Below are 12,020 nucleotides of genomic sequence, written 5' to 3' on the forward strand. Positions count from 1 at the left end.
CTGCTCATTCCTCGAGTCCTTGCACAAGCGCGCAGGCAACGTTCCTCTCTAGTTCTCATAACTCCTTTCTGGCAGGCCCAACCTTGGTATCCAACTCTATTGGAGTTGACAGTAGATCACCCCGTTTGGCTTCCTCACTTTCCCAACCTCCTCTTAGATCCCCAAGGCCAACAACATCATTTGCTTCTCAGCAATTCCTTGTTCCTCATAGCTTGGAGGATTTTGGGTCGTCCTGGAGAACCCCAGGAATTTCGGAAGATGCTGCTAAACTCATCCAGCAGGCCAGAGCCCCTGGTACCTCCAAAGCATAGAAGTCTGCATGGACCCTTTGGAGTAGCTGGTGTATGGACAGGAATTCAAATCCCTTTTCAGCCGATGTAGTGCTAGTTGTAAATTTCCTTGCTTCCTTAGCCTCCCAAGGTAAGGCTTATCGCACTATTAATATTTACAGATCTGCCATTTCTGCTGAACATCAAAGGATCAATGGCAGGCCAATTGGTGAACATCTGCTCATCTGCCAATTATTAAAGGGAGTAAGATATGTTTTCCCGCCATCTCCTAAATATAATGTCATGTGGGACGTTAATTTGGTATTACGATTTCTTACCACTTGGCCAGATAATGATCTACTCTCCCTCAAACAGCTTTCTGCTAAGTTGACCATGCTTTTGTGTCTAGTCTCTATCAAACGTGTTTCAGATGTTAAGGCGTTAGATGTTACTTCCTTTTTCTTCTCCCCCCTTGGTGTTTCTTTTCAGATCAAGAGACGTACTAAAACTAATTTAGCTTGTGTCAATTACCCATTTTTTCCCTCTCAACCCAAGTTGTGTGTTGGAAATTGTTTGAAAACTTATGTGACTCGTACTGCAGATTTGAGATCATCCTCTGCCTCCCAATTACTTATTTCCTTTCAGAAGCCCCATAACCCTGTTTCTTCCCCTACTCTAGCTCGTTGGATCAAATGGATCATGTCCCTAGCTGGCATTGATGTAGGATCTTTTGGTGCCCATTCTGCTAGAGGGGCTATGGCCTCTCGCGCTTTCTGGGCAGGATCCTCCTTACAGGATATTTTCAAGTCTGCAGATTGGTCTAATGAAAGTACTTTCAGAACTTTCTATTGTAAGCCAATTTCTCATGTTTCAGATTCAGTGATTGCTATGCTTTGAACATGCATAATATGAGCCTCCGGTCTTGTAATAAAATTGAGATTTTCCTAGCCTTGGTGTCTGAAAGGCTAGATTTTATTAAAGACACGGAGGCGAGTATTATCCGGCCACTGTTTCTAACCCACCCTGTATCTTTATTTTAGTGCCAACTCCTTCGTCCAGCGTTGGCTCCTCATGATTCTCATGGACTGCTCCTGCCGACATTGGACTCGACCATCAACGTCCACTCTTCCCAGGCTTCACTCCACACTCGCCATGTTCGAGATTGTTTCATGGACATTGTGACTTTGGTTTCTATTTTTTATGCCATTTTATTTGTTACTTCTCCTCTTTAGTTTCGCATCAAGAAAAGAGGACTTGTTGCTTGCTGTTAAGATATTAATACTGGTGTTCGATATCCTATTGGTTGTTCATCTATGATGTCATTGTTGTAGTTTGTTTTTTCTGGGAACTGTAGTTTTTTACTTGGCTGCTATTAAAAATTAAAGCAAGAAAAGACTGCATAATACTCGCCTCCGTGTCTTTAATAAAATCTAGCCTTTCAGACACCAAGGCTAGGAAAATCTCAATTCATGCAATTTTCTTTAAAGTCCTATCCAGTATCGTATCCGGGCCTTTGTAGGCTCTTAAAACAACCACAAACAGCTTGTATTTTTCACTTGGAAAGGTGGCAACCCTAATCACAACCGCTGATCATGAGGGTAGTGGCCGACCCAGAGACCCTTCTATGGCCCGGATTAAGGATAGCCAAATTAAAAGTAACTCCAGCTACTGCACATATTGCAATTATGGGTTGTGCTATTAGCACCTCACCCGCCTCATATATTTTGGCAGGTCTAATTAGTAAAAAAAGCTGACCTGGGACATCTCCACTACAGTTCTCATTGTGAGTGATGCTGTCAGTTATTGTGATGTTTAACTCGCCTGATAAGATCCAAATCCCCTGAATCGGTATTTTTCTAGTGCGAAATACCACCCAATTATGAGAATTTGGGGGAAACATTCGTTTTTTATTACTTACTGCATCAAAATATGCATGTACATGTAACTACTGGTATTAGCCCCTCCCCGGGCCCCACTCCCAGCGCTACCCGCCAAAATCAATATTTGCAGGTTTGACCTATCTATCACTATCACAAGACTCATAATTGCGATATGTGCGTTAACATCACTGCACATATTACAATTAACAGGGCTGTTCGTAATGGTGACATATACGTGTAAAATCCCCATTTTGAAAGCAGAACTTTTAATTACAAAACCAAATCTTATTTGTATTAATGTAATACAAAAGAAAATGCATGTCATTTTGTGTACCATATACCAATTAAATAAAAGCGCGACAGCCATTGTGTAAAATGCATTTTTTTAAATTAAGTACCTGAGACTGCACGAGTAAGGATTAGCATGTTTGCATAACGAGAACACTCTGCTAACGAGCGACGTAGTAGTCTTTCTTCCCTTTTATTCTTCACATTTTGGAGGCGGGCGACGGAGCCACACAGCTCAGCACATTTCAGCTGAGAGCGCGCTCTAGTTTTTGCCTGGTCACGTGTTTGTTGAAAATGGCAACGTCGGTACTGGTAGGTGACCGTAGACCCTACTATTCCTGAAGCTACCTCGTCATTTGTATTTTACTGTTATGATCAAGGTTACCCTCCGTTACCCTTTACAAGAGCTGCACCTGCAGATTTAGTCCTTTGCACCAGTGACAACTCTGTAACTTTTATTGCTTTTGATATTGGAAGTTGTGTCGGGGTTAACCTGCTGAGCATTTCAGAGGAAACCATGGGCGCCCCTTACTCGTGCAGGAATGTTGTGAAGTTGAAAATTTACTTAATATCGTTTCAGATTACGCGTCAGTAGGATGGTAATGGGAAAAGTAATTTAAATTTGCACTTAAATGTTTGGAATTTTTGCAGTGATATACAGAAGTCAAAAGGCATTTTCATGGATTTAAATTATTGATATTTTATGCCTGAGGGCTTGTGGGGCAGGTAGAAAGGTGAGGGACGAGTATCATAATTGTTCAAATCAATATAAACTTTAAACCCTACACTGCTTAAAAAAAAAAAAATTTTTAAAAAAAGTCTCTTTCCACTCCCCATACACATGCAGGTTCTTTCATACACGCGTGTACTTTTATATAGAAGCGTATTACTAGTCTAGCAGTTTAATAGTAGTGTAAATAATGGCCATTTACCATTTATTTAATTGTTATTAGCCTATCCGGCCTTAACAATAATCACACAATAGATATCAATCCCTCGAACTCAATAAAAATCACATTAAGATAAAAACATCTCAATAAAAGGAACTATGCTTGAATTTTAGATTTAACATGTGCCAAAATGTATCCAATTTACCATGCATTATCGTAAAACCTGATTTGACCATAATTTACATAAAAACTTAACTTATTCTAGAAAAACATTATGAATCTAATATTTAAAATGTCTTATTATGGGACGAGTCATTTGGGGCCTTGCATTGCCTTCCAGCCATTTAATAAAAGACCGAGGCCTAACCCAGTTTACATTGCCCTGCACAGATTTCCCAAGCTAAATAGGTACGGGATAACATAGGCTATTGTGCCTGTGCCAACTGTGGTAAATAATGGCATTTTATTGTTAACTCAATCGCATGTATTTATTCCATCCCAGAAGAATGGACGGCTGAGTTGGCCATAAAATGTAAGCATTCACATTTTCTTTAGATAACAGCAGTAACAACTTAACCCATTGAGCTACCCCTCCAGCTTTGTCTATTGTTCGAGTTTATCCGACGGCTACACAGGTTAGAGAGGGCTAAGGCGCCTTTTCTCGAGGTTTGACGTTCTCCAGCGGGTCTTCGGTGATAATATGTCTCTGGTTGTTAATGCTTTTGCTACAGTGTCCTTTGTGTAGCCTGCTGGTCAAAGTTTTATAGCAACATAATACAGCACAGGCGGTTATTTGATGTGCTCACTGCAGAATACTAAAGGTGACCTGCGTGTCACAGGTTTGAATTCCTGTAAGATAATTCACTGGTTTCTTGTTGCAATGAGCCATGTGTACACTGCACATCGCAAGATCCAATCCTGACTAAATAGCATCTTTAAACTCCACCTATTTGTTAGTGCTTTTTTTAGCCATATATTGTTGCTACTTTAGCTTCGGTTTATGCGAGAATAAATGCTGTATTGACTTACTTGAGTGAATTATACAGTGGTAACAACAGGGGTCTAACAGGGTGATAGGCACTTTAGAACACTTTGATTCACCAAGAGCTGTGCACAGGGGTACAACTGAAACTGAACTTGGTCGGGTGTTGCAAAGTTATTTCAAGATGACAGCCTTTGTTGCCAGTTCTCTCTAAAAAAAAATGGACGTGGATTTCAGATTGCTTATTAGGACGTTGCAAAATATGCTTGTTTGAAGATGAAGACATTATTGAGTTTAGCGGGTTAACACACCTAATTTTGGGATGTGTGACTAGCAAATCTAATGCTTCGTTTGTTCCTCCTAAAAGTAAATACACAAGTGCCAATTGGTTTTCAATATGATCTACCTTCAATTACTCTGCCAGAAACCTGTGTGATCCTAAATTTAAATAGTTATTGTTAGCATCCCACATTGAGCAGTTCTCACCAGATAACCGAGCTACATCATTTGAGGAATCCAGCAGACCTAAACAACTGGCAAAAAGTTAGTTGCTTTGAAACAACTTTGCAACAAATCGCATTCTAGCTTGCAAAGGACTCGTGTTGTTTAATCTCCAGGACACAGTGGAGGGAGTGTGAAGAAAAAAGTGGAGAATTTTGGCTGACTGGATGAAGCATATCATGCTCCCCGTCACTTGTCTGATGTTTGGACATAGGTCGTGGAAGGGGAGTAGGCTACAATACATCTTTTTTCCATACTGATTTTAACTGCTAGATTTTCTGGTCTGTAAACTCAGTTTCGTTGTTCCAGCACTCAGCAATTTGGTTGCAGTATCTTTGGACCTCTTGTGTTCCACTACACACAGTTCCCACTCAGGCCCCATTCCCTTTATTGGCAACTTGCGGGTGGGCTTGTTAGGCAGGGAGAGTGCAACATCATGAGAAGCAATTAAAAAATAAACAAAGCCTTCTACCAGTAAATGACTTTTCGATGACCTCAGTGGTTGAACTAGATGGGATCTATTAGGAATAACATCCCTAATCTCTTGATTTTTTTTTTAGAATAACAGTTTCATATTTGAGAAAAAAACAATCATTTTAAAATGGATAAAGTGGAACTTCAGGTGCCTCTGGCTGAAAGGAAATGGGGTTCTGGGATGCAAGGGGAGAGGCAGATAGTTAAAGAAGAAAAAAAGAAAGAAAGAAAGAAGAAACACGCCTTCTCACCGTGGTGCATGCTACCTGAAAGAAATGTAAAACTGTGCAATTTGTTAATCTGATCTAATAGCTGCTTGGGAGTCAGTCTATGGCTTTAATTGATTAATTCATTAGATATTTTTATGGTGACAAAGGTTTATTCTTTTTGCTAGATAATTTGAGGGTGGTATCAGCTGTATTTTGAAGAGCGTCCTTATGGAATCTTATAAAAAAAACTAATGTTGGCAAAGCTAATAGGTCTCCCCTTTGCAAGGTCTTTTTGCTTTGTCAGTTTTTTTTAGCCATTTGTTTAGCAGTGCAGATGCTGACCAGCACGGCTGAAAGTAAAAAAAAAGAAAAGGTCTATGACGTGACCAGCACTGGCTGCGTCATAGCGTTATCTTTTATTTTATTTTTTAAAATTTTCAGTCATGTTGTACTGCAGCTGCTTGAGTCGAATTAGGGGATTGAGTGGATTTGAGTGGGGTGGATTAGATTGAGGTGGGTTGATTGGATTAATAGGTCTGGGGTGGGATGGATTGGGTGGGTTGAATTGGAGTCAGGTGTATTAGATTGGACAGGAGTGTGGTGGATTGGATTGGGCTGGATTGGAGTAGGGTGGATTGGAGTGGGTTTTGACTGGGGTGGATTGGAGTGCAGTGGATTGAACTGGGGTGAGTTTGATTGGAGTAGAGTGGTGGATTGGAGTATGGTGGGTTGGATTAGACTATTTTGTGGGGTGAGGAGGATTAGATTGTGGTGGGCTGGAGGTGGGCAGAATGAAATGGGGTGGGATGTATTAGATTGTAGTGGGATGGATTGGTGTGGGGTGGATTAGGTTGTGGTGGGGTGGCTTGGGGTGGGGTGGGGTGGGTTGGATTGGTGTGGGGTGAACTGGATTGAGTGAGGTAGACTGGGATGAGGTGGATTAGGGTGGGTGGATTGGAGTGAGGTGATTTGCATTGAAGTGGGCCGGATTGGAGAGGGGTCGGCTGGATGGATTGGATTGGATTGGAGTACAGTGGACTGAACTGGGATTGGTTGATGTGGAGTAGGTTGGGGTAGAGTGAGGTGGATTGGAGTGGGGTGAGGTGAGGTGGGGTGGACTGGAGTGATGTGAAGTGGAAAGGATGGACTGGAGTAGATTGAAATGGGATGGTGCATTGGGATGGGGTGGATTGTATTGGAGTGATTTGGGGTGGATTGGATTGAGGTGAGATGGGGTGGATTGTATTGAGGTGGGGCGGATTGGTATTGGGTGAATTGGACTCAGTAGAGGGGGTACGTCTGGATTTGGGAGTGCATCAGATTGGGGGTGCATCGGATTGGGGTGAGGTGGATTGAATTGTGATGCATACGATTGGGGTGGATCGGATTGGAGTGGGATGGATTGGATTGAGTGGGGTGGGTAGGATTGGGGTGAGACGGATTGAGTCGGGTGGGGTGAATTGAAGTGGGGCGATTGTGGTTGATTGGAGTGGGTGGGTTGGGGTGTATTGGAGCGGGTTGGGTTGGAGTGGGCTGGATTGGATTGGATTGGATTGGATCCGACAGAGATGGATTAAGGTAGTTTGGGGTGGATTGGATTGGTGTAGGGTGTATTAAGGTATATTGGATTACACGGCAGAGGGGTAGATTAAGGTGTATTGTATTGGAGTGGGATGGATTGGATTGGTTGAGGTGGATTGGGTTGCATTGGACTTGACTGGAGTGGGATGGATTCGATTTGGAGTGGAATTGATTTGAGTGGTTGGATTGGAGTGCGATGGGTTGGGGTGGAGTGAAGTGGTGTGGATTTGAGTGGGTTGGAGTGAAGTTGTGTGGACTGGACTGGGGTAGAGTGGGTTAGGGTGAGGTGTAGTGAATTGAACTAGGGTGGATTGGTTTAGAGTGGGGTGGATTGGATGGGGGTGAATTTGGATGGATTGGAGTGGACTGGATTTGAGAGGGGCAAATTGGAGTGGGACCGATTGTTCTGGAGTGTTGTTTGGGACTGCAGTTGGGCAGACTGGAGTGGGGCAGGCTGGAGTGGGCCTCTTTTTTTTGTGTGGAGTGGGGCAGAATGAAATGCATTTGAGTAGGGCAGATTGTTTTGGACTGGAGTGGGGCAGATTTTTTTGGATTGGAGTGGGACAGGTTGGTTAGGATTGGAGTGGGGGGGGGGATTATTTTGAATGGATGGTGCAAATAGTTTTGGATTGACCTGTGGCAAATTGTTTTGGCTTGTAGTGGGGCAGATTGTTTAGAATTGGAGTGGGGCGAATTAGATTGAGGCAGACTGCTTTGGACTGTAGGGGGGATTTGAGTGGAGCAGATTGGAGTGGGGTGGATTCAAGCGTGTCAGATTGTTTAGGATTGGAGTGTGGCACGGTGTTTTGGATTGGAGTGTGGCAGGGTGTTTTGGATTGGAGTGTGGCAGGGTGTTTTGGATTGGAGTGTGGCAGGGTGTTTTGGATTGGAGTGTGGCAGGGTGTTTTGGATGGGAGTGTGGCAGGGTGTTTTGGATGGGAGTGTGGCAGGGTGTTTTGGATGGGAGTGTGGCAGGGTGTTTTGGATGGGAGTGTGGCAGGGTGTTTTGGATGGGAGTGTGGCAGGGTGTTTTGGATGGGAGTGTGGCAGGGTGTTTTGGATGGGAGTGTGGCAGGGTGTTGGGGTTTACATTGGGGCTGATTGTTGGGGTTTACATTGGGGCTGATTGTTGGGGTTTACATTGGGGCTGATTGTTGGGGTTTGAGTGGAGAATATTAGACTGGGGTGGATTAGAGTAGGGAACATGGTTTGGATTAGATTAAAATGGAGTAGATTGGAGTGTGATAGATTGTTTAGGATTGGGGTGGGGCAGCTTGATTAGGATTGGGGTGGGGCAGCTTGTTTATGATTGGCGTGAGGCAGCTTCGCGTGGAGGAGATTGGTTTGAATGGAGTGGGGCAGATTGGGGTGGGGGATATTTGTTTTGGATCTGGCTGGGGACTACTGTTTTGGATCGATGTGGGGCCTGCTGTGTTGGATAGATGTGGGGCCTTCTGTTTTGGATCTGGGTGGGGCAGGTTAGATTGGGGGTGGGTTGGGAGGATTGGCGTAGGGTGGATTGGCATGGAATGTAGTGGGGCCGATTGGATTGGGGTGAACTTGCACGATTGTTTTATAGCATAATTTTCAGAAATTACACATAAGGAAGAAACGATTTGCTTTGCAATATTTAGAACAAGATATCATCTTTTGAGAACAGCGTCCATGAGCAAGAACAAAAGAAAAAAGAAAGAGTGCAAAGTGAGAAAAGTCAACTTGGCAAAATAAAGGAAAGGTAGCTATAGAAAATAAAACTTTGAAGGGCACGCTTTTGCCAGTTCCACGCCGTCTGTTTGCAAGGCACTAGAAGTAGAAAAAAAATAAAATAAAAAAAATAATAGTACCTCAATCACGTCGGTAAGTTGAGTCAATCAGTACTTGGTTCCTGCTCCACAGAGCAGAACGAAATGATGCTAGGCCTGCAGTGACGAATTACAAGGATGTCAAGAAGTGCCACGCAAGTCAACAAATGGTAAGTATGGGCGGGCTCCAAGCCCTTTACTGTAAACAACAGTCTCTCGCAAGCGAGACTCCTACGCTAGCGCTTGTTCTCGCAGGCTTGACGCTAAAAAGGTTTGCACTCAGTTGCGTCTCATTGCTTATTACTATCTGGTACAAACTGTTGATTCACACCATAAAAGAGTGCATTTCCCACCGATTATTTTAACATTTGTTTTTCATATAAGGTGTGTGTTATGTTTTATATGTATTTACCTGAAGGTGGAAGACAAAAAAAGTAGCAGAATATATATATATTTTTTGCCACGTAACCTGCATTGCTCTCAGGATCATAATTCACATTTTTGTTTATGCATATGCACCACTGGATGACCCACAAAGTACTTTGTATGAGGCTGTCATTGAGGCCCCATTTCCAGCGCTACCCAGCAGACATCGGCTAACCAACTGTGTGTGTCTTGGATATTGCAGCAGCCCAGGTTGAAAAATACAATAGGGGTGCGTGCTTGAGTAAGGTGAAGAGGCATATTTGGGGAAAGTGGGGTTATCAGGGTTGGATAAAGCTCTTTCAGCCTAAAGTCATTGTGGTCTTGGCTATGCATTGCCTACATACGATTTCTGCACTCCTTCCCATGTGGGGACCTTTTTCTCCTCTTCACCGTTTTCTCTCTTCCCTGAGGTTTTCCCTTCACATTAGTTGGTTCTTCTTGCCCCTTTTGTCACAACTCTGTCCTATTGGGATGCGCTACAGACCCTGGGTCAATGTTGTGTGGTTTGTTTATTCAACCAGTAGGTATCCGTGCATGGTTATGTCTCCATGGAGCCTTTCTGTTCTAGCAGCGACAAGGCATCATAGGAAAGTTGGACTGTGCCTCTCGCTCACAGTCATTTAGCTGGTTGTGGGAAAATGTTTCTTGCCACTTACACATTATTGGTAATTTCAGCACACAAATGCTCCTTGGATAAAGAAGTAAAATTGCCTCTGAAAGACTGGAACAAAGAATTGAATAAAACATTGGGGGCCTCTTTACCAGGTTCTGTCAAAAAACGTGAGGCGATTGTTCATCCTTGTGGATGGCCCTCCGAACTCGGCCCAGTGGAAGGAACATGACTGCTCAATAACATGGTAGTATGGTGCTTTTAGAATCGGGACTCTTTTTTTTTTTTTGTAACGCCCTCTGCTAGAGAATAAGGAAGAGGATGCTAAACTTGATTTGAAAAATCTGATATTCTCCTGAGGAACAGAAAAACAGAAAGAGCTCCCCCCCGCCACCCTGTTTGAGTGGCAGAATATCTAGACTGTAGATGTCAGGAGTAGACTTGGGGTAGGAGGTCACAGAAAGAAGTTTAGCTGTAAAGTAGGCACACCATCTCGAATTCTCTGACCTTGTAAGAAATTATTGCTATGGCCCCTCAGTTGTTCTGGACAAGTCGTTATGAGCTTGCAAGGACAACATGGTGGGTGTCATGGATCTCTGACTAAATAATGGAGCTGGCAGAAAAGGAAAGTTCTTCAGGAAATTTGGTCGAAATGTGAATCCTTAATGACTGCATTTATATATTGGAGCATCTTCTAACGATGTCCCCAACTTTGAGATTTGGCTTTTTCATAGGTGGGAGTTGTGGCCCACTGACCTTTGTTCGAGGAGGCCTTACCAAAAGAAAGTACGCTTTATATGAAGTTAATAAGGTTTGACAAGGTTCAAGCATCGATGAAGAGGATTTTAATTCAAAGTTTCAGTAATAGCTGAGCAAAGCAATTGCTACGGTTTCAATTAATTTAACAACTTCACTCACAGCTGCCAAGGTGCATGGTGTATATTCAAAATATGGCAGTATCTGGAGCTACATTCCATATTGTTTTAATCGAAAGCAAGAGGCTGTTGAGCTAGAGCTTGTAGTTGCAACCTGGTTGCCACTTCACTAGCTAAGTATGCCTTTTGTTCCTTTTCCGTGTAGTGAAATGAGTACCACTTTTCTCGCACATTTGGCAAACTATTTCAGAGTATGTGTGAATTCTCTAGATGCTCCCATTAAAATTCTCAGAAGCATAAAGAGTGCTGATAGACTGGGAAGCTTTCTTCTTTGTCAGGAAAAGGAATGGTGTTTCATCCGAAAGCCACCTTATAAATCTTGTCAGAAGTATTTTCTATGTGAGAATGGTGAGTTGTATGGCTCTTAGCTCTGTAATAAGTCTGAGACAATTCAATAACTTGTTGACCTGTTGTCATTTTAAGATGGAAAGTCCCTCTCCGAGACATGGGGTGTAAGCAGGGAAGTGGTGCACATGTCTGGATTTAATCATGTGTACCTGGCAATGCTGATTCATTACTTTCCATCAACTCTTTTTACGGTTTGATATGGCATGGCAGACGTAAGAGTTTTCTAGTCATGGTTCGTACTGTCACCGGCCTACTGATATTTGTTTACCAAAATGTTCAAGCCATGTGCATAAGCTCTAAGCGGCCAGGGCATCAGACTGATCATATATTTAATGGAGGATTTTTATGCCCAAATCATTGGAGACCTGAGGAACCCCTGAATCTTCAGACTGAGAAAATTAGATCCTTCAAGAGGTATATGAAATCTATGACAAGGCAATTGATCCCTCTCTCGTTCTGTCTGGTGGTGAGGCCTTTTGGCCTTTTTTTAATGAGGAATTTTTTGGGATTACTCCACTTAAGACTTTACAGTATCTAAAATCATAGGTTTCCCATGGCATGTTGTATTTGAGGCAGCAAATGAGGAGAGGTTGGAACTGCAGAAATGACCTGAGCCATTTTAGGCCTTGTCCCAGATATAAGCATAGACTCTGGCGCCAGTTGGACAGTCCAGAGGGCAGCATCTCTCCATTGTTGGCAAATTGTACTCTTAAGAGTTGGATTGTAACATTTCCTAAAAAAAAATCTGTGGGGAACCTTTTCTTTCTTGAGCAATGGCTGGGACAAGGTGCAGAGGTGTGTTCTTCAAACGATGTTCAGAATTTG

At 42.9% G+C, this 12,020-nt stretch overlaps 1 protein-coding gene across 1 annotated transcript in view; it reads left to right on the forward strand.

Annotated features, from left to right (window-relative positions):
• The first annotated feature begins 2,618 nt into the window (after window positions 1-2,618).
• The window catches only part of DMAC2 (distal membrane arm assembly component 2), a 79,996-nt gene continuing 70,594 nt past the window's right edge, over window positions 2,619-12,020 (forward strand). The window contains exon 1 of the mRNA XM_069207511.1: window positions 2,619-2,749. Coding sequence (XP_069063612.1) covers window positions 2,732-2,749 — 18 coding nt within the window. The 5' untranslated portion in view covers window positions 2,619-2,731. The remainder of the gene's footprint in view (window positions 2,750-12,020) is intronic.

This window comes from Pleurodeles waltl, chromosome 9 (assembly GCF_031143425.1).
Source record: "Pleurodeles waltl isolate 20211129_DDA chromosome 9, aPleWal1.hap1.20221129, whole genome shotgun sequence".
NCBI classification, from domain to species: Eukaryota; Metazoa; Chordata; class Amphibia; order Caudata; family Salamandridae; genus Pleurodeles; species Pleurodeles waltl.